Source organism: Aquarana catesbeiana, linkage group LG07, assembly GCF_042186555.1.
Source record: "Aquarana catesbeiana isolate 2022-GZ linkage group LG07, ASM4218655v1, whole genome shotgun sequence".
Taxonomy (NCBI): Eukaryota; Metazoa; Chordata; class Amphibia; order Anura; family Ranidae; genus Aquarana; species Aquarana catesbeiana.
Genome location: NC_133330.1, coordinates 93,215,338 through 93,241,053, shown reverse-complemented (window position 1 = coordinate 93,241,053; position 25,716 = coordinate 93,215,338). Strand labels below are relative to the sequence as shown.

At 43.1% G+C, this 25,716-nt stretch overlaps 1 protein-coding gene across 2 annotated transcripts in view; it reads left to right on the top strand.

Moving 5' to 3' along the window:
• NCF4 (neutrophil cytosolic factor 4) overlaps positions 1 to 25,401 on the top strand; it is a 63,931-nt gene extending 38,530 nt beyond the window's left edge. For both annotated transcript variants that reach the window (XM_073592496.1, XM_073592497.1), the window contains 5 exons: positions 1,808 to 1,856; positions 4,729 to 4,827; positions 6,815 to 6,945; positions 7,033 to 7,098; positions 24,110 to 25,401. In XM_073592496.1, the coding sequence (XP_073448597.1) occupies positions 1,808 to 1,856; positions 4,729 to 4,827; positions 6,815 to 6,945; positions 7,033 to 7,098; positions 24,110 to 24,326 (562 nt within the window). In that variant the 3' untranslated portion in view covers positions 24,327 to 25,401. The remainder of the gene's footprint in view (positions 1 to 1,807; positions 1,857 to 4,728; positions 4,828 to 6,814; positions 6,946 to 7,032; positions 7,099 to 24,109) is intronic.
• Positions 25,402 to 25,716: the final 315 nt, after the last annotated feature.

Sequence of the window (25,716 nt, the reverse complement as noted above, 5' to 3'; positions counted from 1 at the left end):
GGAGACTGGGCCGCACGGCAGTATTCCAGCATGATAACGACCTCAAATGCACCTCCAGTACAACCACTGCCTTGCTAAAGAAGCTGAGGGTAAAGGTAATGGACCAAGCATCTCTCCAGACCTAAACCCTATTGAGCATCTGTGGGGCATCCTCAAATGGAAGGTGGAGGAGCACAAGGTCTCTAACATCCACCAGCTCCGTGATGTTGTCATGGAGGAGTGGAAGAGGACTCCAGTGGCAACCTGTGAAGCTCTGGTAAACTCCATGCCCAAGAGAATTAGGGCAGTGCTGAAAAATAATGGTGGCCACACAAAATATTGACACTTTGGGCTCAATTTGGACATTTTCACTTAGGGATGTACTCACTTTTGTTGCCAGCGGTTTAGACATTAATGGCTGTGTGTTGAGTTATTTTGAGGGGACAGCAAATTTACATTGTTATACAAGCTGTACACTCACTACTTTACATTGTAGCAAAGTGTAATATCTTCAGTGTTGTCACATGAAAAGATATAATAAAATATTTACAAAAATGTGGGGGGTGTACTCACTTTTGTGAGATACTGTAGTTACATTTAGTCAGGCTGAAAAAAGACACAAGTTCATCCAATTAAAAAAAAAAAACAAAAAGACATACAATCCCATTTTCACAATCCTATACCCACAGTTGATCCAGAAGAAGGCAAAAAACCCCAGCAAAGCATGATCCAATTTGCTACAGCAGGGGGGAAAATTCCTTCCTGAATCCCCCCCCCAGAGGCAATTGGATAATCCCTGGATCAACTTTACCAATAAATGTTAGTATCCAGTTATATTACGTTCTTACTCTTACTGTGAAGAAACCTTTCCATATTTGGAGATGAAATCTCTTTTCCTCTAGGAGTAAAGCGTGCCCCCTTGTCCTCTGTGATGACCTTAAAGTGAATAACTCAACACCAAGTTCACCACATGGACCCCTTATGTATTATCCCTCCTTAATCTCCTATTCTGAAGAGAGAATAAATTCAGTACCTCTAATCTTTCCTCATAGCTGAGCTCCTCCATGCCGCTTATCAGTTTGGTTGCCCTTCTCTGCACTTTCTCCATACATTTGTGTTCTCCCCACTTGACTAATGCAGTGCTGTACTCACTGGTGTACCTAAATCCACTATTAATTGACTTCAATATGTTCAAAATTCTGCAGCCAAAATCCTGATTAGGTCTGGTACAAGTAATCATAGTACCCCTATCCTGGAGTCCTTTCACTGGACTTCGCATAGACTTTAGGATCCTCTTGCTCACCTATAAGGCTCTTCATGGCTTGGCACCCCATTATCTCTGAACTTTTATCAACTTACTCCCTCCCCTCCCCCCCCCCCCCCGTAAGCTCCGTTCCTCAAATTCTTGTCTTTTGTGTGTATCCTCTACTTACCTTCACCTACACTTAATGGGAGACGGAGACTTCTCCTGCTTTGCTCCAAAACTCTGGAATTCACTTCTAAAGAACATCAGAGTTATATTCTTTAAACTCATTCAAATCAAATCTAACAACTTTCTTCTTTATACTTTTGTCTTTAGACAAGCTTTCACATAATTGTCCTTTTTTTCATTTATGTTGTCCTGTGTATTTCTTGTGTTTTCCTTGTAAAGCGCTTTGAGCAGCTACTGTTAAAGGTGCTATATAAAATAACGTTTATTATTATTATTTAAAGTGTGGGGTATGAAAAATGTGGGCAGATGTATTGTCATGCTTTAGGGTCAATATATACTGAACAAAATCAGGTAAGACTGTGCATCATCTGATAGTGTGTATTTGTTTCTCAACAGTAAGAAAAACTCCCAACACATCTCAGAAATGGAGCGACCAAGAGCAGAGGTCAGGATGCATTGGCTGATTTATACATTTTGGTGCATGAATGTCACTGCTGCCTAAGGCCCCCAAATCATGAGTCTGGTTGCATTGGGAATGCAGAAACCATTTTTTGTTAAAGCAGAACTCCGGGCAAATTTTTTTTTTCTATGTCCTTGTTGCTGATCTCCTACCTTCACCAACTTTGCATACATGTTCTTCTGAGCTCTGTATTTACCAAAATGAAAAGCACTTTATGAATGGAGGAGGTGAACATTTCATTTATCTGCCCGTCTCCCATTCATAGAGTGCCTTTCATTGATGGAAGCTATGCAGGGGTGCAGGAGGTGGAAGATTTTACCTAGGACAGCAGCCACCAGCAAAAAATACACTTCTCAGTAAATGAAAGTACTATCCTTTGTGTTGATTTAAAAAAAAATGAAATAAATAAATAGGCTTTGTAAGATGTCTGTTAAAGCTCCTATATATTCTCTATCCTTTACTTTCATGATACTGACAATCATCATTTAAGTCAAAAACGAATTTGTATATTCAGCTTGGCAGGCAATATTAAATGTGACTTGCTCACGGCATTGTGCGTAAATATTCTCAGTAGCAACCAAAATATCTGCTTGAATCTCTACTGCTTTGTGAATGCATACATTTGCTTTAAACATAGGTAATAAATAAGGAAAGATTTGTTTTATTAGGAAATAAAAAAGAAACAGTTTTAACAGCAAGTAATTACATTAAAACAAAACAAAATTCCCTAGTGAAAAATATAAGGAATTGGGGAAAGCTAGATATATTTGTTGGGTGTAATTATAAAGCATTGAATGTGACTTTCACATTTAAAACTCCAAAAGACAATCAGGGGAATTCATAATGGGTGTCATAAACACCCTCTAGAGTTTCATTGGGGCACAGCACAGACACAACAGATACATGGGATTGCAAGACCCCACAAGCACCCCTTTCTAAATAATAACAAAATCACCTAAAATAGAAAATGCAATTAATTTGAACAAAATTGGCGCCTGCTGCTAACTCAGCCAAAGGGGAGGGAGAGTCCCAGACAGCCGAGGTACTCGTGCACATCGCTGGATCAAGATGGGGCTCAGGTAAGTATGAGGGGGGCTGCTGCAAACAGAAGGTTTTTTGTCCTAAAGCATAGAATGTAGTAAGATATAAAAACCTTGTGCCTTTAGACCCACTTTAACTACACATTTAAACATTAGTGGGCGACAATACCCCCAAAAAAGTATAACAACTAAAACAGGCCTTAATTATTATTAACATGGGGTGCTAGGGGCTCGCAATCCCATAGGGCCACTGTGTAATACATGTGGCCCTGACATGAATTTCTCAGTGCCTACTCTGAGGTGGGAGTGTCCACACTGGAAACTCCTTCCTCAGTGCATTCCCTCCCTCCCCACCACTTCGCCCATCATACTAATAGGTGCATGGTTGAGTAGTTATGTACTGGGGTGGGTAGAGCCTGATAAGAAATTGGGAGACTAGTTCCCCATCAGGTCTGATTTGTTTTTGATTGACAGAGCACAGAAGTGGGCAGGACGATAGTCACTATTTATTCCAATAGGAGCTTTAGAATCTACCCACTGTCATGCACTGTCAATCATGAGTAAAGCTGACTTGATGGGAAACTAGTCTCTCAGTTCTCCACTCAGTGAAAAGTGGTTTCCAAAATGTGGGCATTTCCATATTTAGGTAATGACATCACCAGTATGCCCAGCCCCTTTGTTTTCATTTAGCTCTGGCCTGGGGAATTTCCTAGCTAACAGCTGAATGGGGTCGGGGATATAATACTGTGCAAGAAGATATCAAATTCATGACAGCTTCCCAGCACAGACATGGCCCGCATACGGCCTTACGCCATGACAGAGTTGCTCTTAATTATCTCCAGTTTTCTAATCTGAGAACTGGTGGCAATTCTTTAAGAGTCTGTCCCTGCCATATTGACAGGTTCTTAATGTGACATTAGTAAGAAACGCCACATTTGCCACATGTGTCGGTAATGTTACTGACACTGGTGCAACTGCTTGCTGGAATTAGACGCAGATAGTTCTTAAAAGGATAGTTCACCTATACAAAAAAACCTGCCTATGCAGGCAAGGGATGTTTGTAGATTAAAACAAACTGTGCAGCTCTGACTAAAGATGAATAATGTTCTTGCTATAGGTGTAGGCCATATACATACCTTATGAAGCCTGACTGGAATACTCCCAGGACGTTGCTAAGTACTCCCAGGACGTTGCTAAGTGAGTCCTGGTCGTCACTGCTCACCTCCACCATCACAGGAGTGAGCTCTTTCGCTGATTCAAACCCCCTCACATGCTCTTTCTCTCCTCTGATGCAGTAGCTCTGAGCTCAGCATTTGATAGCTCACTCCTGTGGTTGTAGGAGGTGAGCAGTGGCGACTAGGACTCACTTAGCAACGTCCTGGGAGTACTTAGCAACGTCCTGGGAGTATTCCAGTCAGGCTTCATAAGGTATGTAAATGGCCTACACCTATAGCAAGGACATTATTCAACTTTACTCAGAGCTGCACAGTTTGTTTTTATCTACAGATTCCCCTTATCTGCATAGGCAGTTTTGTGGTAAAGGTGAACTATCCTTTTAAGGAAACTACTGAAAAAAAGCTGTTGTTAGGACTTTGAGTTCCACCAGAGTCTTTTTATTTAGCCATAACCGCTCAAAAAATCTTGTTTATTAACTCTCCACAAGTTTGGTGATGCTGAAGGGAACAAGACCATGTCCGCCAGGCCTATAGCCTGACTGAAGCCATGTTCTAAATTGCCGAACACTAGTAAATGTACCTTTTTATATGTGTCGATCCTTAAAGACATGACTTTCTAATACCTCTGTTTGTTGCATGCAGGCTTTATTTGACTTTAAAGGAAATGCTGCTCAAGAATTAAACTTCAAGAGCGGAGAACTCATATATCTTCTGAGTCGAGTAAACAAAGACTGGCTGGAGGTGAGAAAAGGCTAGGACTATATGGTTTCATAGAAAAGAGCCTATGAAAGACCTTATAAGAGAACTTAAAGTGAAACTATTAGTTTAACAAACATGCAGTATTTACAAAAGCCAATACTAAAAAAACAGGTACTACAAGGTACCTGCTGATTCCTTTATATTTTCTTAAAGCCTTCTCAGAATGCCCAGATCCTAGATATATTAGTGTTTAGTTTAATTCACGTTGAACACCAAGATCTCTGGAATTTGCATATCTCTGGAATTTTAATTGAATTTGAACATGTTGTTGAATTTTGGTGCCAACCTATAATGCCTTGTGGATCCTTTGACCCTGACCAACAGCTTCACAGCTGCCCATGTAGGAGCTGTAAACCCAGGCCCTCATTACAGGAGTGGAGGCTGAGAACAGCCATAGGGTCAGTGTGTTGGAGTCGGTGATACTGAGAGGACTTGGAGAGTTGATTCATTTGTGGAAGGTTAGCATAGGTGATTTAGTAGGCTGTGCTTGATTTCTGAGTATTGCAATGGCGGGGTACAACTCTTCTTTGTGCCCCCTGTTTTCTTTTTAATTAGAAAAACTCAGGGTGATATGAACTTAAGCACATTCAGTCTTCACTTGTGGATACCCCTGGGAATCCTTTATAAAATCTAAAATAAAATAAAATTTAAAATGAGTCTGTAATATTATTTGTAAGAAATGTTACTTTTTTTGTAAGTGGCAAAAGCCGGCAATGCTTTATGTCAGTTTCATGCTTTATGAGGTCTCATAGAGAGCAGCAAGTGAGTTAAAAATAAATGCGAATGACTGGAAAGCCCTCCCTCTGACATAAATTCTTTATAAATATAAAGCCTAGCATCCTTTTACAAACTAAATTTAATGGATATATTTGAAAAATAAACATTTTATAGAAACAATTTAAATCTTCCACTGAAAGCTCTGTCCTCTCACCATGTATCAATATATGTATCAATATAATGCAGGCACCTGTCTATTAGCTATATATTTTGATATGCGTCCACTCTGTGAACAATATTTGTAGTCTTTTATCAATGTCTAGTTTTGGTTGAGGTTAACTATGCATGGATGGATCTGATTACTCTGAGCAACCAGACCTTTAGTCCATTCTACAACCATGGAAATAATAAAATATTAAAGCGCTGCGTAAACTGTCGGCGCTATATAAATCCTGTATAATAATAATAATAATAATAATAAAATATATATAGCACGAACAGTGATATTTCAGCCCTAATTGGTCAAGGGTACCATACTGTAAGTTAATACAAGCAATCATAAAAAGTCCATGTTAAAAATCAATTTTAGCAAAGAGGTGTACTATATAGGATATAGTTTAATAGTTAAAAACAATTGGAAACTCACATGTTGAAGTACGCAATGCACTTGTCAGATATAGTGTCCTGACACTGCCTTTTGTCTATCTGACAAGTGCATTGCATACTTTACATGTGAGTTGCCAATTATTTTTAACTAGTTAATGTATATGGTAGTGTTACTCTACAGCAGTGGTTCTCAACCCTGTCCTCAAGTACCCCCAACAGGCCATGTTTGTAAGTTTTCCTTTATCTTGCACAGGTGCTTTAGTCAATGCCTGGTATTTTGGACAGCTATGTTATCTAAGAGAAATTCACAAAACATGGCCTGTTGGGGGTACTTGAGGACAGGGTTGAGAACCACCACACTACAGTACAATGGCAGGCTATTATGATTGCTGTTTTCTGGTTGTTGGACCTGTTGCAAAATCTCTGTGCAACGTCGCTGATACACCCATTAGGTAGAAAAAAGGGCGGTTCCTTGCACTACAGACAAGGGCCAGATAACTCCCCATTGTCTTTTTCTGGGAATCATCTGCCCAGCTAATCATAGCTGTTAGACACAACTTCGTAAAATAATTATCATATATCAGATGATAATTGCGTGCTATCATATACCGGTACTTCACTCATATAACTTTCTTCTGGTTTCCAGGGAACAGTGGCTGATCGAGTAGGTATTTTCCCACAATCCTTTGTGAGAATCATCAAAGATCTACCAGAAGAGAAGTTTCCAGTGAGCTGGCTGCGTTGCTATTTTCACGATTATGACAGGTGTCATATCAGGTAACTATAGTAAGGGGTGATGCACCGATGACCTTCCACATCTTAGCAATGCTAAAGACATTACTTATGCATTCCTTTCTTTCATAGAGATATCTCCTTAGAAGAAGATGTGAAGAAACTTCCCACTTACAATGAGCTGCTGGAGCTAATAAGGTAAAATCCAACCTTAGGTTATTCAGAAGAGTTGTTTAATAAACCCAGAGTAATGAGACCTTTACATTGATTGTGATGGCTGCCATCAGATTGGCTGTGGGTTTTAATTGGTAGTTTGGTTCAATGCAGATATTACTGGAAAGGGGCATTTCCCATAGCTGAAAAAGGTCACTGCTTTAAACGCAGGTCTTCCTGCACAAGGCAGAGGTTTGCTGCATTGGTATTTTTAGCAAAGAAGTGAATCAATACCAAGTGGATTTAATAAAATTCGGCTTGAAATTTTCAGAAATATTTAATAAATCATCAGCAATGCCATTAAAGAGGACCTGTCAACTAAAAGGGAAAATGTATGTCCAAATTGCCTTAGAAGAAAAGTAAATGTCTTATGTTTTGTAATATTTCTATATTTAATATTTCTATATTCACATTTGCCCACATTCGTTAACCCTTTGTTTTTCCCAGGCACATTCCATATATCATATAGCTCTAGCAAATGTTTTTTTTCTTGGTTTTGGATAGATTGGGAAATGACTGGAACTACTGACAATGTTTTATGGCTGTCTGTGTTCCTATTTTGGAAATTTTATCTCCTTTCTTGCCTTTTAACAGGTGTCAGGCAGATCAGGGAAAAGGGGTATATCTCAATAAAAGGGGCACAGGAAGCAATAAAAAGAGCTTTTCTGGGATGGTGGGAAAAAGGTGAAAACTTGTGTCTTTTTTTATTATTACTGCCTGTGCTATCATTGGGAAAATGTTCTCTACAGATTTACAGTACTTTTTGGTTGCTATGGACAAGGAAAAACTGTGTATATATAATATAAAACTGCATGCAGGGCATTGGACAAAGCACTGGGGACTAGGGATGAGCTTTGTGTTCGAGTCGAACCCATGTTCGACTCGAACATCGTCTGTTCGCCGAATTGTGAACGATATGGGCCATTCGCGCCAAATTCGTGTGGTGCGTCACGGCCCATAATTCACTGCGGCATCGCAGTGAATTGCTGGCTGATGATTGGCCAAGCATGCACTATGACCCGCATGCTTGGCCAATCCCAGCACCGTCTGGAGAGAGAGCTGTAATTGGCCAAAGCCAGGGTGGCTTTGGCCAATTATGGCTCAGGGGGTTTAGTACACGCCCCACACTATATAAGGCCGCCTGCACAGCAGCCCTGTGTAGTGTGTTCTGGCGTTGAGAGACAGAGACAGAGAGACAGTGTCATTTGATTTAAGTTAGATAGATTAGGCAGGACAGTCAGTCAGTTAGCTGCACTTACAGTGTATTGTGTATATATATATGCATCCCAGGTGTTGTATATATAAGCTACAAGTTAGTGTAGTGCAACCTCTGCACAGTGTTCAGCTAAAGCTACAAGTTAGTTTAGTGTGACCTCTGCACAGTTTTCAGCTAAAGCTACAAGTTAGTGTAGTGCGACCTCTGCACAGTGTTCAGCTAAAGCTACAAGTTAGTGTAGTGCGTCCTCTGAACAGTGTTCAGCTAAAGCTACAAGTTAGTATAGTGCACAGTGTTCAGCTAAAGCTACAAGTTAGTGTAGTGCGTCCTCCTCACAGTGTTCAGCTAAAGCTAGAAGTTAGTGTAGTGCGTCCTCCTCACAGTGTTTAGCTAAAGCTACAAGTAAGTGTAGTGCGACCTCTGCACAGTGTTCAGCTAAAGCTACAAGTTAGTGTAGTGCGTCCTCTGAACAGTGTTCAGCTAAAGCTACAAGTTAGTATAGTGCACAGTGTTCAGCTAAAGCTACAAGTTAGTGTACTGCGTCCTCCTCACAGTGTTCAGCTAAAGCTATAAGTTAGTGTAGTGCGTCCTCCTCACAGTGTTCAGATAAAGCTACAAGTTAGTGTAGTGCGACCTCTGCACAGTGTTCAGCTAAAGCTACAAGTTAGTGTAGTGTGTCCTCTGAACAGTGTTCAGCTAAAGCTACAAGTTAGTGTAGTGCACAGTGTTCAGCTAAAGCTACAAGTTAGTGCAGTGCGTCCTCCTCACAGTGTTCAGCTAAAGCTACAAGTTAGTGTAGTGCGTCCTCTGAACAGTGTTCATCTAAAGCTACAAGTTAGTGTAGTGCGACCTCTGCACAGTGTTCAGCTAAAGCTACAAGTTAGTGTAGTGTTTCCTCTGAACAGTGTTCAGCTAAAGCTACAAGTTAGTGTAGTGCGACCTCTGCACAGTGTTCAGCTAAAGCTACAAGTTAGTGTAGTGCATCCTCTGAAAAGTGTTCAGCTAAAGCTACAAGTTAGTGTAGTGGACAGTGTTCGGCTAAAGCTACAAGTTAGTGTAGTGCGTTCTCCTCACAGTGTTCAGCTAAAGCTACAAGTTAGTGTAGTGCGACCTCTGCACAGTGTTCAACTAAAGCTACAAGTTAGTGTAGTGCGTCCTCTGAACAGTGTTCAGCTAAAGCTACAAGTTAGTGTAGTGCGACCTCTGCACAGTGTTCAGCTAAAGCTACAAGTTAGTGTAGTGCGTCCTCCTCACAGTGTTCAGCTAAAGCTACAAGTTAGTGTGGTGCGACCTCTGCACAGTGTTCAGCTAAAGCTACAAGTTAGTGTAGTGCGTCCTCTGAACAGTGTTCAGCTAAAGCTACAAGTCAGTGTGGTGCGACCTCTGCACAGTGTTCAGCTAAAGCTACCTGTAGAAGGTTGGTGGTGTTTTCCTGATCCTATCGCTACCGCAGGCAGCTACATTGTTTACACATTAGTGTAGTGCGTCCTCTGCACAGTGTTCAGCTAAAGCTACCTGTAGAAGGTTGGTGGTGTTTTCCTGATCCTATCACTACCGCAGGCAGCTACATTATTTACACGTTAGTGTAGTGCGACCTCTGCATAGTGTTTAGCTAAAGCTACAAGTTAGTGTAGTGTGTCCTCTGAACAGTGTTCAGCTAAAGCTACAAGTTAGTGTAGTGCACAGTGTTCAGCTAAAGCTACAAGTTAGTGCAGTGCGTCCTCCTCACAGTGTTCAGCTAAAGCTACAAGTTAGTGTAGTGCGACCTCTGCACAGTGTTCAGCTAAAGCTACAAGTTAGTGTAGTGCGTCCTCTGAACAGTGTTCATCTAAAGCTACAAGTTAGTGTAGTGCGACCTCTGCACAGTGTTCAGCTAAAGCTGCAAGTTAGTGTAGTGTGTCCTCTGAACAGTGTTCAGCTAAAGCTACAAGTTAGTGTAGTGCGACCTCTGCACAGTGTTCAGCTAAAGCTACAAGTTAGTGTAGTGTTTCCTCTGAACAGTGTTCAGCTAAAGCTACAAGTTAGTGTAGTGCGACCTCTGCACAGTGTTCAGCTAAAGCTACAAGTTAGTGTAGTGCATCCTCTGAACAGTGTTCAGCTAAAGCTACAAGTTAGTGTAGTGGACAGTGTTCGGCTAAAGCTACAAGTTAGTGTAGTGCGTTCTCCTCACAGTGTTTAGCTAAAGCTACAAGTTAGTGTAGTGCGACCTCTGCACAGTGTTTAACTAAAGCTACAAGTTAGTGTAGTGCGTCCTCTGAACAGTGTTCAGCTAAAGCTACAAGTTAGTGTAGTGCGACCTCTGCACAGTGTTCAGCTAAAGCTACAAGTTAGTGTAGTGCGACCTCCTCACAGTGTTCAGCTAAAGCTACAAGTTAGTGCGGTGCGACCTCTGCACAGTGTTCAGCTAAAGCTACAAGTTAGTGTAGTGCGTCCTCTGAACAGTGTTCAGTTAAAGCTACAAGTCAGTGTGGTGTGACCTCTGCACAGTGTTCAGCTAAAGCTACCTGTAGAAGGTTGGTGGTGTTTTCCTGATCCTATCGCTACCGCAGGCAGCTACATTATTTACACATTAGTGTAGTGCGTCCTCTGCACAGTGTTCAGCTAAAGCTACCTGTAGAAAGTTGGTGGTGTTTTCCTGATCCTATCACTACCGCAGGCAGCTACATTATTTACACGTTAGTGTAGTGCGACCTCTGCACAGTGTTCAGCTAAAGCTACAAGTTAGTGTAATGTGTCCTCTGAACAGTGTTCAGCTAAAGCTACAAGTTAGTGTAGTGCACAGTGTTCAGCTAAAGCTACAAGTTAGTGCAGTGCGTCCTCCTCACAGTGTTCAGCTAAAGCTACAAGTTAGTGTAGTGCGTCCTCTGAACAGTGTTCATCTAAAGCTACAAGTTAGTGTAGTGCGACCTCTGCACAGTGTTCAGCTAAAGCTACAAGTTAGTGTAGTGTGTCCTCTGAACAGTGTTCAGCTAAAGCTACAAGTTAGTGTAGTGCGACCTCTGCACAATGTTCAGCTAAAGCTACAAGTTAGTGTAGTGCATCCTCCTCACAGTGTTCAGCTAAAGCTACAAGTTAGTGTACTGCACAGTGTTCGGCTAAAGCTACAAGTTAGTGTAGTGCGTTCTCCTCACAGTGTTCAGCTAAAGCTACAAGTTAGTGTAGTGCGTCCTCCTCACAGTGTTCAGCTAAAGCTACAAGTTAGTGTAGTGCGACCTCTGCACAGTGTTCAGCTAAAGCTACAAGTTAGTGTAGTGCGTCCTCTGAACAGTGTTCAGCTTAGGCTACAAGTTAGTGCAGTGCGACCTCTGCACAGTGTTCAGCTAAAGCTACAAGTTAGTGTAGTGCGTCCTCCTCACAGTGTTCAGCTAAAGCTACAAGTTAGTGTGGTGCGACCTCTGCACAGTGTTCAGCTAAAGCTACAAGTTAGTGTAGTGCGTCCTCTGAACAGTGTTCAGCTAAAGCTACAAGTCAGTGTGGTGCGACCTCTGCACAGTGTTCAGCTAAAGCTACCTGTAGAAGGTTAGTGGTATTTTCCTGATCCTATCGCTACCGCAGGCAGCTACATTATTTACACAGTAGTGTAGTGCGTCCTCTGCACAGTGTTCAGCTAAAGCTACCCGTAGAAGGTTGGTGGTGTTTTCCTGATCCTATCACTACCGCAGGCAGCTACATTATTTACACGTTAGTGTAGTGCGACCTCTGCACAGTGTTCAGCTAAAGCTACCTGTAGAAGGTTGGTGGTGTTTTCCTGATCCTATCACTACCGCAGACAGCTGCATTATTTACACGTTAGTGTAGTGCGACCTCTGCACAGTGTTCAGCTTAAGCTACCTGTAGAAGGTTGGTGGTGTTTTCCTGATCCTATCACTACTGCAGGCAGCTACATTATTTTAATGTTAGTGTAGTGCGTCCTCTTCACAGTGTTCAGCTAAAGCTACCTGAAGAAGGTTTGTGGTGTTTTCCTGATCCTATCACTACCGCAGGCAGCTACATTATTTTAACGTTGGTGTAGTGCGTCCTCTGCACAGTGTTCAGCTAAAGCTACAAGTTAGTGCAGTGTGACCTCTGCACAGTGTTCATCTAAAGCTACAAGTTAGTGTAGTGCGACCTCTGCACAGTGTTCATCTAAAGCTACCTGTAGAAGATTGGTGGTGTTCTCATACTACAGGCAGGCAGTTGATTTTGCTAGCTGCAGTATCAGTATATATATATATATATATATATATATATATATATATATATATATATATATCCCAGCTTAGTGCAGCTACATCTCACTGCAGGCCATTAGTATGTCTGGAAGGCCAACAAGGAGAGGAAGATAGTCACAAGCCAATAAAGGAGGGCAGGCAGGCTCTGTGTCTAGAGGCAACAGTGCTGGTCGTGGAGACGGTGCATCCTCGTCAGCACGTGGCCGTGGGACACGCTTGGCCTTTTTTTTGGGCAGCTGGCCGTGTTGAGCCGCAACTTGCGGAAGACTTGGTCGAGTGGATGACCAATCCATCCTCATCCTCCTCATCCTCTCTCACCCATGCTCAGGGTACTTTGTCTGGCAAAGCAGCTGCCAATGCGGCCTCTTCCCTCGGCTCAATGGCATCAGTGACTCCTTCCCTAGCCCCACCATGTCCTCCTGAGGATGCCCAGCGTTTAGAAGGCTCTGATGAGGATACTGAGCTAGATGAAGGCAGTAACGTGAGCACGGACAGAGGGGGTGCCCAAGAAGGCCAGCAATCTGGCAGTCATGCTCCCCCTGCTGCAGCATACTGCCAGGTTTGCTCCAGTGATGAGGAGGGAGGGGGTGATGAGGTCACTGACTCAACGTGGGTGCCTGATAGGAGAGAGGAGGAGGAGGCACATCACCGACGAGGCAGGATGCCCTCCAGGGGCCAGCCTAAGGGCAGCACACTGACTGCATCACACCGCAAAGCTCCGCATGTGCAGGGCGCTGCTCTCTCTGAGCGTTATTCCAAAATTTCTTTGGTGTGGGCCTTTTTTGAGGCGAGTGCATCGGATTGCACCGCTGCTATTTGCAACATATGTCTCAAGCATATCTCGCGTGGCCAAAACATCTCCAGCTTGGGCACCACATGCTTGACCAGACATATGTTGACCTGCCATGCACTTCATTGGCAAGTGTATCTAAAAGACCCACACCAAAGAACAAAGAGGACCTCTCCTTGCTCCTCATCAGCTGAGATCTCCAACCCTGCTATACCTTCAGTCCTCTCTGAGACCTGCACTGAGAGGAATGAAGGTGTAGAATTAGGTGTGTCACAGCCAAGTACTTGTGGGCAATCTGCTTTCGGTACACCGACGTCAGATTGTACCAGGCAAATTTCCCTGCCCCAGCTGCTGCACCGCCGAAAGAAGTTCGCTCCCAGCCATCCACATGCCCAGCGGTTGAATGCTAGCTTGGCAAAATTGCTAGCACTTCAACTACTACCTTTTCAGTTGGTAGACTCTGCCCCCTTGGGGTAGTTTGTGGAATGTGCAGTTCCCCAGTGGCAGGTACCCAAACGCCACTTTTTCTCATGGAAGGCGATTCCAGCTCTCTACCGGCATGTGGAAGGCAATGTCCATGCCTCGCTGGACAGGGCGGTCAGCGGTAAGGTGCATATTACCGCTGACTCATGGTCCAGCAGGCATGGACAGGGACCTTACCTAAGTTTCACGGCGCATTGGGTGACTCTGCTGGCAGCTGGGAAGGATGCAGGACAAGGTGCAGTAGTGTTGGAGGTTGTTCAGCCACCACGCCTCCAAAATGCCACACTAATGATTCTGACACACCTCTCTCCTCCACCCCTCCTCTTCTTCTTCCTCCATGGCCTCTTCCTGTGCTTTGTCCTCGGAACCAGCGGTGCTCCGTAGGCGTTCAAGGGGCTACTCAAGTATGCAGGCCAAAAGATGCCATGCGGTGCTTGAGCTGGTGTGCTTGGGGGACAGGAGCCACACTGGGGCAGAGGTTCTGTCAGCTCTGCAGGCGCAGGTTCAGAGGTGGTTGAGGCCACGCCAACTTAAGGCAGGAATGGTGGTTTGCGACAATGGCACCAACCTCCTCTCCACCCTCCGACAGGGACAAATGACCCATGTGCCCTGTTTGGCTCACGTCCTTAACTTGGTGGTGCAGCGGTTCTTGGGCAGGTACCCGGGCTTACAAGATGTCCTGAGGCAGGCCAGGAAAGTCTGTGTGCATTTCCCCCGGTCATATAATGCCAGTGCTTGGCTGGCAGACCTCCAAAAGGAATTTAACCTGCCCAAGAACCACCTAATCTGTGACATGCCCACCAGGTGGAACTCAACGTTGGCCATGCTGCAGTGGCTACACACGCAGCAGAGGGCCATCAATGAGTACCTGTGCGACTATGGCACCAGGACAGGGTCAGGGGAGCTTGTTATTTTTCCCCATGCCAGTGGGCCATGATCAGGGATGCATGCACTGTCCTGTTACCATTTGAGGAGGCCACGAGGATGGTGAGCAGTGACAGTGCATGCATCAGTGACACTGTCCCCCTTGTCCACCTGTTGGAGCACACGCTGCATGCAATAATGGACAGGGCACTTGAGGCAGAACCGAGGCAGGAAGAGGAGGACTTCCTTAGCTCCCAAGGCCCCCTTTATCCAGACAGTGTTCCTGCGTGCCTGTCGATCACACAGGAAGAGGACGAGGAGGAGGAGGAGTATTGTGTCAGTATGGAGGTGGAGCCTGGCACTCAGCATCAGCAGCAGTCTTTAAGGGATCATTTACAGTCCCAAGAAACACATGGACTTGTACATGGCTGGGAGGAGGTGGCTGCGGATCATGTCGTCCTCAGTGACCCAGAGGACTCCGGACCGAATGCCTCAGCAAACCTACGCTGCATGGCCTCCCTGATCCTGCAAAGCCTGCGGAAGGATCCTCATATTAGTGATATCAAGGAGAAGGAACAATACTGGCTGGCAACCCTCCTTGATCCACGTTACAAGGGTAAAGTTGCGGACCTTATCTTGCCCGAGCAGAGGGAGCAGAAGATGCAACATCTTCGGGAGGCCTTGCAGAAAGGTCTGTGCAACGTGTTCCCAGAGACTGTGAGGTTACAAACTGTTTCTGGACAACGTGTTGCTGAGGCTTCGGTCAGTCAAAGAAGGAGCCGTCAGGTGGAGAAGGTGGCCGTCTGACCGATGCGTTCAGACAATTTTTTAGTCCGCAGCCCCAAGGTATGATCGGTTCCAGCAACCATCGCCAGCGTCTGTTTTACATGGTGCAGGAACACCTAGGGGCAAGATCTGACTTGGACACCTTTCCCACCGAAATTCCTCTGGGTTACTGGGTCTTGAGGATGGATCACTGGCCAGAGCTTGCACAGTATGCAATTGAGCTACTGGCCTGTCCTGCATCCAGCGTTCTTTCAGAACGCACATTCAGTGCTGCTGGAGGCTTTGTAACCGATCACAGGGTGCGTTTGTCCACCGACTCGGTCGATCGACTGACCTTCATAAAAATGAATCAGTCTTGGATCACCACCAGCTACCAAGCACCTGATGCTAATGTAACCGAATACATTTTTTTGAAATGTCAGATCCCTTCAAACACTGCCTATGCTGATGCTGAGTGACTATCCTGTTATACTGAGTAATTATCCTCTTCCTCCTCAATGATCATGATGATAGCTTGTAAGAACGTTTTTGGTTCTGGGCGCCGCCAGTCCCGCCACCAGTGCCTAAGGCCCAATTTTTCAGCCCCTGTTTAACAGGGGCATGTGATTACATTTTTTCATGCAATTTTTTGCAGCAGGGCTAGTTCCTGCGCTCCAGCTAGGGTATCTGTGAGGGGTTGCAGTGTTGTGGCACCAGCACCAGTGCCTATGGCCCAATTTTTCAGCCCCTGTTTAACAGGGGCGTGTAATTACAATTTTTGATGCAATTCTTTGCAGCAGGGCTAGTTCCTGCACTCCAACTAGAGTATCTGTGAGGGGTTGCAGTGTTGTGGCACCAGCACCAGTGCCTAAGGCCCAATTTTTCAGCCCCTGTTTAACAGGGGCGTGTAATTACAATTTTTGATGCAATTCCTTGCAGCAGGGCTAGTTCCTGCGCTCCAACTAGAGTATCTGTGAGGGGTTGCAGTGTTGTGGCACCAGCACCAATGCCTAAGGCCCAATTTTTCAGCCCCTGTTTAACAGGGGCATGTAATTACAATTTTTGATGCAATTCTTTGCAACAGGTCTAGTTCCTGCGCTCCAACTAGAGTATCTGTGAGGGGTTGCAGTGTTGTGGCACCAGCACCAGTGCCTAAGGCCCAATTTTTCATCCCCTGTTTAACAGGGGCATGTAATTACAATTTTTGATGCAATTCTTTGCAGCAGGGCTAGTTCCTGCGCTCCAACTAGAGTATCTGTGAGGGGTTGCAGTGTTGTGGCACCAGCACCAGTGCTTAAGGCCCAATTTTTCAGCCCCTGTATAACAGGGGCGTGTAATTACAATTTTTGATGCAATTCTTTGCAGCAGGGCTAGTTCCTGCGCTCCAACTAGAGTATCTGTGAGGGGTTGCAGTGTTGTGGCACCACCACCAGTGCCTAATGCCCAGTTTTTCAGCCCCTGTTCAACAGGGACATGTAATTAGAATTCTTGATCTAATATTTCACAGCAGGGCCGGTTACTGCGCCCACCAAGAGTAACTGTGAGGACTTACAGTGTTGTGGCACCACCACCACCACCAAAGGCCCAATTTTTCTGCCCCTGTTCAACAGGGGCATGTAATTACAATTCTTGATCTAATATTTCACAGCAGGGCCCTGTGAGGGCTTACAGTGTTGTGGCCACAGCAACACCTAAGGCCCAAACTTCTGTATTTCAGTATATCGGGCAGGCCCCTACTTTCAAACATCCAACTTACAAACGACTCCTACTTGCAAACGGAAGGAGACAACAGGAAGTGAGATGAAATCTACCCCTAGGAAGGGAAATTCTCTCCTGTAAGAGTTAATATGGGAAAAACTTTTCTCCTTTCCACTGATGCTTTATCACCAATCCTTGTTTCACAAAAAAACCCACATTTTCAAAAAACATTTGTCATTTTGGAAAAAAAGTGAGGTGAAATGTTCTGAAGAGGAGCACAGACAGCAAAACAAATGTCACAGGGGTGATAACCCTTCCCTAGGTTTTCCAAAAAGCTTAAAATAGATTTTTTGGCTGGAGCTAAACACGTTAAAAATGTACCAGTTCAAAATTACAAAGAGATTCTACTTAACAACAAATCTACAGTCCCTGTTTTGTTTGCACCGCCTGTATACTGCTGTTCAGAGTATGTAGGGCCTGGGGGCCCCACACCTTTCCTTTTTTAATTTGGGTGCGGGGTTCCCCTAAATATCCGTTTGTCTCACTGATTTTCATCCATATTGCTAGGACCCGACATTACATTAAAGCCGCATACAGTTTTAAATTTCTTTTTTTCCTTTAAAAATGACATTTTGTGCAGGGACTGTTCTAAGTGCGGGAAACACGCGCCACTTTACAGGCATACTATAGACACACCCCAGGTACGATATTTAAAGGAATATTTCACTTTTTTTTTTACTTTAAGCATCATTAAAATCACTTTTCCACGAAAAAACGTCAGTTTTTAAAAGTTTTTTTTGCATTGATACATGTCCCCTGGGGCAGGACCCGGGTCCCCAAACCCTTTTTAGGACAATACCATGCAAATTAGCCTTTAAAATGAGCACTTTTGATTTCGAACGTTTGAGTCCCATAGACATCAATGGGGTTCTAACGTTCATGCGAATTTTCAGTCCATTCGCAGGTTCTGGTGCGAACCGGGGGGGGGGTGTTCGGCTCATCCCTACTGGGGACAAAAGGGATGTTAAATGATTTCATACTGTAATGTAATCTGTAAGATTACAGTGTACTGTATGTGTTATGAATTTTCAATTTTTTTAATCTGCCGCCGGGCTCCGCCCCGTGCGTCGCGACACTCGCAGGGATCGGAGCCCGGCACACAGTAACCTGCACCAGGATCCTGCAATGTAATCCCGAGTGTGGCTCAGGATTACCGCTAATAGTACTGAAATTTAACCCCGAGCCACACTCGGGAAAACCGCCAGGGAGGTTAATGGCTGTGTTGAGTTTTTTGAGAGGACAGCAAATTTACACTGTTATACAAGCTGTACACTCACTACCTTTACATTGTAGCAAAGTGTCATTTCTTCAGTGGTGTCACATTAGAAGATATAATAAAATATTTATAAAAATGTGAGGGGTGTACTCACTTTTGTGAGATACTGTACATCTTGTGGTGTGTGTACCATAGGCAGAAACCACAGCAGCCAGCAGGGGAACAAGTATTCTACACAACAGAAAGTGTAAAACACATGCAGTGGATGAGGTAGGGAGAAGCTGCAGCTTTTCAATATACAGGTTTAGAGCTGCACGATATATTGTTAAGAATAGAGATCGCGATTCTACCCTCCTCGTGATCTTAACAAAGCATTTTCCCGATTCTATGCAGAGTTCCTCAGCAGCTGAGCTAACTATAAACATTGTAATGTTTTGTTCTTTAGTTCAAAGAAATGAACTTCTGTCTGTAAATGAGGGAAGTTTAACCACTTAAAGACTAAACCCTTTTCTGACACTTGTTGGTTCCAAGTTAAAATCATTATTTTTTGCTAGAAAATTACTTAAAACCCCCAAACATTACATATAATTTTTTAGCAGAGGTCCTAGAGAATAAAATGATGGTTGTTGCAATATTTTATGTCACACTGTATTTGCGCAGTGGTCTTTCAAATGCAATTTTTTGGGAAAAAATACACTTTAATGAATTTAAAAAAAAATAACAGGAAAGTTAGCCCAATTTTTTTGTATAATGTGAATGATGTTACGCCTCAAGAATCGTGAGAGAATCGTGATCTTTATTCTAAGCAGAAAAAGAATCGTGCAGCTCTACACAGGTTGCTGGAAAGGAGAGTATATCCACACTCATAGGCGAGCTATTGGGTAAAAGTGACCCTGTGGTTATATGGTTGTGTTAAAGTGACCCCGTCACTTATCTAAAGCTTCCTTTAAACAAAAAACTTTTAATGGTGTATTTAACAGACCGGGGGTGGGGGGGTGGGGTGAATGGTGAATAGGAAGTTTGTTGTTGGAGTTTATCATTACTTTAAGTAAATTATTCCTTGCACTTCAGGTGTTTGGGCTGGAAGTGTTGGTTGCCTGTACAATAAATCAGTCACCAGGAATTGTAGCAGGTGAAATAAGGAGTATAGGTTGTTGAGATTGTTGGAGGTGGGGTATTGACAGTTGCAAGATGCAGATCCTCTGATTCCAAACCAGTGATGTCACCTTCATTTGACTATATAGCCATTACTGGGCTGTATAGTTTTGCAGAATGCCTGATTCACAAATGGCTGAAAATAAAGGTTTGGCTGTCCTAATAGATATAGCCACTTTTCCTCATGCCGGTGGTGGCTGCTGCAATCTGGTGTGTCTGCCTCAGTTATACACACTGCAGCCCATGGTGATGCAAAGGACTCCCAGTCTCTTGTATTTGAGGGAGATTGTGCTGCACAGACCCCAGCCCTTGTGCAAGATTATACATCTGAGCTGAGATGTTTTTCTGGCTGTGCAGAGCTGTAACTCTTCACCGACGACACTCACTACCTAATTCCAGCACCTAAGGGAGGACATGTCACTTATTCACCACAATGTACAAAAACATACCTCAGCGTTAGAGGGAAGCGTGAGCTCCATGGAGGGCGAGCTGGGCCCAGCTAAGAGAGATATTAAAGTGGTTGTTAGGCTACTTGTATAAAAAGCTCCCATCCCCTCTGTATTAGAAAAATACAAAATGCATATCTGTGCTGATACAGCGTTTTCTTGCGATTATATGACTCCTCGACTCTGTCTCTCCTCTCCGGGCTAACGTCAGCGGCAGTGCCCGGCCCCACCCACTGAAACTGTGAGCTGGGCAGAGGAGAGGAGAGAGGAGGCAACTGATCGCAGGAAGACCGTAAGTTATCAGTACAGATAAGCATATTTATGATATAACACAGACACAGGGGAACTTATTGTTCCAATACAGAGGGGATACAAGTGGCTTATACAAGTGGCATTTAATGTCAAGTATGAGAGCAGCAGGAGCGGGGGGGGGGCGGATGCTGACATGAGCAGAGAAGGGAGGGGGGAGAGGATGGAGGAGAGGACACAGGAGGCAGAGAGCAGGGTTGCGGCTGAGGAAGGCACATACGCTAACAACGGTGTCAGGGCTCAGCAGCCCTGATATATATCGTGGTCAGCGTACGGGGGGACATAGCCAGGCAGGATCAGCCAGGTATTACAGGTAAAACAGGGGGCCAAATGACACAGCACAAGCGCTATGCTGTATAACATGCTTTAAGGGAACAGGATCTGTTTTTTCTTTTTTTTTGGGTTAACAAACACTTTAATGCTGCCAGTCTACTTGTTCAATGCCACGCTAACCGTATAGACGATATGGAAAACAGACTTCGGAGCAACAATGTCAGAATTCTGGGCCTGCCTGAGAAAATTGAAGGGCGAAATCCAACTGCATATATTGAGCAATGGTTGTTTATATACCTTTTAATGGAAGAACTTTACACCGTTCTTCGTGGTGGAGAGGGCACACCGTATTCCTCCCTGTCCACTCCCTCCTGGAAATAATTCACGTTCTTTTATCCTAAAGCTACTTCATTACAAAGATCATAAAAAAATCCTTGCCATGGCTTGCACTAAAGGGCTGATTGAGCTAAACAGATCAAAAATATACTTTTTCCCGGATTTCTCTGTAGAAGTACAGAAGTTACGGGCCCAATATGACGATGGGAAACATCGGCTTCACTCAGTGCAAATTAATATGTAATGCTGTACCAAGATAAGCTGTGTGTTGTGGCAAAAGGGTAAACCCACTTTTTCGATACCCCTAAGAGTGCTGCTCAATGGCTGGAACACCATGGTGAAAATGCAGGTCACCTGTTAGCTGTTATTGCCAGCTCCCAAAACCAACCTAATTAGAGTGCTTCTATTACTAATCCTTCCGATATATTTCCTAATGATCCCGTTAAGATTTCCAAGATTTCCAATCTTTTTGGAGTAATTTATACTGCAGTAAAATGCAGTATCTTCCACAATAGCTGACTGACTTCTTAAGCCCCCTTTGGTTGCCAGTTTTGATGGCAGCAGACAGGAAGCTCCTGAACCCTCCCATTACATTTGAGGAATTGAGTAAGGCAGCGGATGAGGCCCCACTAATAAAGCATCAGGCCTGGATGGCCTTCCATCTGAAATTTATAAAACATATGGTGAAATTTTGTTACCAGAACTATTAACAGTTCTGAATTTAGGTCCACATGCAGCAAATCCCTCCTATTCTGCAATAAGCCAGACTGAGTGTGATCTTGAAGCTATATTAACAGAACAGGGTGGGTGAAACTATTAGGAAAAAAACAGATAAAAAAGTACATATAAAAAGTATATGAAATATACAGTGATGCTGCCATTAGCAGATGTAAAGAGATGCAAGTTCCAATCCAACGTGTGCTCTGATAGCTGGTTCCTTCTTTCTAGTCTCTAAGATGAAGTCTGAGCTCCCAGGATGCACCTATTTTCTTTTCATAGCCTGAAATATAATGGGAACTTTTGTTAAAGCTGAACAGTTTCTAAGATCTGCAAAAACAGTAAATTTACCATCTTGTATTCAAATCTGATATTGCAAGCAGAACAACTTAACTAATATCCCGCTGGAGGCAGAACAGCAGGTGTCATTGTTCTCCTGAAACCAGGAAAGGATAGTTAACACCCAGAATCCTATCGCCCTATCTCCCTTTTAAAACTGTATAAGAGTTCAGACAGTGCAAATAGGAACTGCAAAATGTAAAAGCGTATTTATAAAGCATTGAATGTGGCATTCGTTTTGCAACCATTGTTGGTGAATTATTCACTGTATAGTGAAAAAAAATTCACCTTGGAGATTAACCTGCAATGACTGTTTTATTAAAGTCACACTTCCTGATTATTAAATATGCCCCTTTGAGTGATCGAAGTCTATATAGAATATATATATGAAACAATTGATAAACTAAATGTATTATGCTCTTCTGGCTAAAAACTAACGAATGGGACCTTGCACTAAAATGGCAGGTCTGCATATACTGTCCGGTTCCTCTCCCCTTTAAAAATCACTCGATGTTACTAGATGCAAAGTTAGATTGGCTGGGAGCCAACTAAGCTCCACATCCTATTCACATGCATGCAATTTCTATGTTTCAAGGTATTATTGCTGCTCAGGATTGAAGATATTGTACTTTCACATTCCTCGCTCTATATATATATATATATATATAGATAGATAGATAGATAGATAGATAGATAGATAGATAGATAGATAGATAGATAGGGGCACGAATGGTGGACATTGAGTTTTTATCACAGTATGATTGACACATTGTGAATGATTCAGATTTTATCATTGGCAATTCCAAGCAATGTGTTTTTGATATAATAAATTTTTACTTTTTGCACTTGCGCAGTGGGCTGTGTATTTCCTTTTCCCTTTTCCCAATCCCCTTTATGTCATTGGAGTCGGTTGAGCCCAAACAGGGTTTTTATTATGAGTTTTTGATGATATGATACAGAGAGCTCCCACTCCAATCCTTTTCCCCCTCTCTCCCCTTTTTGCAGTTTCAAACGTATAGGGGTTTATTTATATATTTATAGATGTATTCATAACTGGCATTAGCAGGGTTTTGCTCCTTGAGGGATCCTTATTTTTAGTTCTCAATATGTGATCCTTGCATTGTACTGAAATTAATATGATACAAGTAATAATAATAATAATAATAATAATAATACTAACAGTGAAAGTCTAATTAGATGTAGAGTAAACACACATATTAGTGTTCATAACATGTAGTATGTATACATTGTTAGCATACTTATCAATACCCAGAGGTAGTTGGTGCTGAAATTTCTTGGGGGGGGGGGAGGGGCAGTCCGAGACCCCCACCCAGCCATCCATCGGACCATTACTAAACCCGCCCCCCCTCTGTTACTTGATCGATCGCCACTACCCGGCCAACTCCCTCATTGATCGTTGCTACGCTTGCTCGCCTGTTGCTCACTGGCCTTGCACTTACCTTCATCCCTGCATCTCTCTCCCCAAGTCCCGGTGGTCTCCTCCCAGCCGATCAGAAGTCCTGGAATCCGGCCAATTGGGTCTCAGGACCAGCTTCCTGATTGACCGGGAGGAGAAACAGGAAGACATTAGCACATATTAATTTGCTAATGTCACACAACTGGGTGGGCTCCGGGCTCAGTGCTCTGCTCCCCGAGCCCCCCCATTTTTAAGCCAATTAGAGCATCATGCTCTAATCATGTGCTTCCAAAAAAACTGTTGAAATATATGCACCCGGCACCCTGCATGTAGATTAGGGGCCGGGCGCATGGATTGGGGGGGACGGCGCCTGTGAGCCCTGCATTAGCGTCCGCCACTGTCAATAGCATAAGCTATAATATTATACCAAAACATTTCATTAATATACATTTTTTTCATTTTGCATTATGGGAACCATTTAGATGGCATGCCAAGCAGATATATACTTTGACAACAAATTACTCTTTACTAGACGGAAAAGGATGGTGAGAAGACTTAAGTCTTGCTTTGATCTTTTGTGGCCTGCCTGTTTGCTTATCACTATTGCTGTGAAAGTAAAAATAAAATTTTTTAAAATTCTGGAACAGTATCATAAGACTTTTTCTCTGTGTAATCATATTTTTAATTCTGCTTTCTATCAGAACTCAATTCCCTGGGACTGACGTGGCCCTGAATATGAAAGATGCAGATGGTGACCTAATTCGCCTTTTGGACAACAGTGATATGGAGCTTCTTTATACAAGAGGAAAGAAAAAGACTCACAAAGAAAACTTCTTCTCCTGGGAGTTACACGTAACACACTGTGAGGACCTGGATATGTACAGTAATGGAGCCAGAGGAAATAGTCATACAGCATAGTCAAAGAATACAATACATTGTATGCAAGAACAGTGACAAAGGACACCAGTTCAGCAAGAAAAAAGAAACAAGACATGACGGAAGAGGCTTTCTTTTTTAAGAATGCAACTGTGTGCAAATGTGTAAGGTCGGTGTGCATACTGAACTAACACATACAATTCAGGAGGAAAAACTGCTGCCTTGCACCAGAATCCATCTGCTTTTCATTTTATTGGCAGAAGCATCATCAATCACAGGCAGCTCCTGGGGGCATTACAGATGTCTTCAAAACCCCTCAAGAGCAGAAAAAAAATGACAGATGTTATTAATTATATTTTTTTATTTTCTTCTCTGTCATCTTCTCCTTCTTCCTTTCCTTGCGCCCTGTCTTTTCTTCCCTTTATTTCTTCCTGTTTTTCCTTCCTTTCATTTTTATCTTTCCTTTCTAGCTTCCCTTCCTTTCTCTTCTTTATTTCCTTATAGGCAGATGCATAATAAATTAAGCAGCTTCTGGAGCTTTACAGATACATTTAACACTTCTCAACAGCAGGAACAAAATGACATATGCCATTGGATTTTTCTTTTTTCTTTGCCTAACATCGCTGATCATTTTCTTTCTCTTTCCTCGCGTTTCCTTTTATTTTGTTCCCTCTTTATTTTCATTCTATCTTCCTTCGTCTAATCTTATGCTTTTGATTTGTTTTGCTCTGCCTTTTTGACATTTCCTGCCCTATCTCTTGCTTTATATTTCACTGTCTCTAATTTAATAGCTCAGTCTTCCTTCCTTCCTTCCTTCCTTCCTTCCTTCCTTCCTTCCTTCCTTCCTTCCTTCCTTCCTTCCTTCCTTCCTTCCTTCCTTCCTTCCTTCCTTCCTTCCCTCTTCTGCTTCATATCTCTCTTTCTCTACCCAGTCCACCATTATCTTGCTCTCCCTGTCTTCCTCATTTACCTACTTTTTCTGTTTATCTCTCCCTCGGTCCCATATCACTTCCTTTTGCATTTCATACAAGGCATACCTAGCTCTTTAAATCCTTGTTTTCCATGCTGTAAGTATATTAATTTGAAATGAAAACTTCATTAAACATCAGCTATAAGATATATGCTTAAGGAATATTCTTCATGGTGATTTGATTCACAATCTGTTGTACATTTTTTATTGACACTGAGCCATACATCGACTTAATGGAGGAAATATGTCCCGTGTGAGCACAGTGATGGGAGACTTTGTTGTAGGGAAAACAGGACTTGTTTTACTGTTTTTCCCTTTGATTTTTGAAGCCTATATTTAAAAAAAAAATACAAAAGTTATAAAAGTATGCATCCCTATTTACAAATGATCAGTAAATAAACATATTTCATGGAATGAATGCTAAATATTTGCAGTGTACACCCTGTTATCAAAATGATTTTT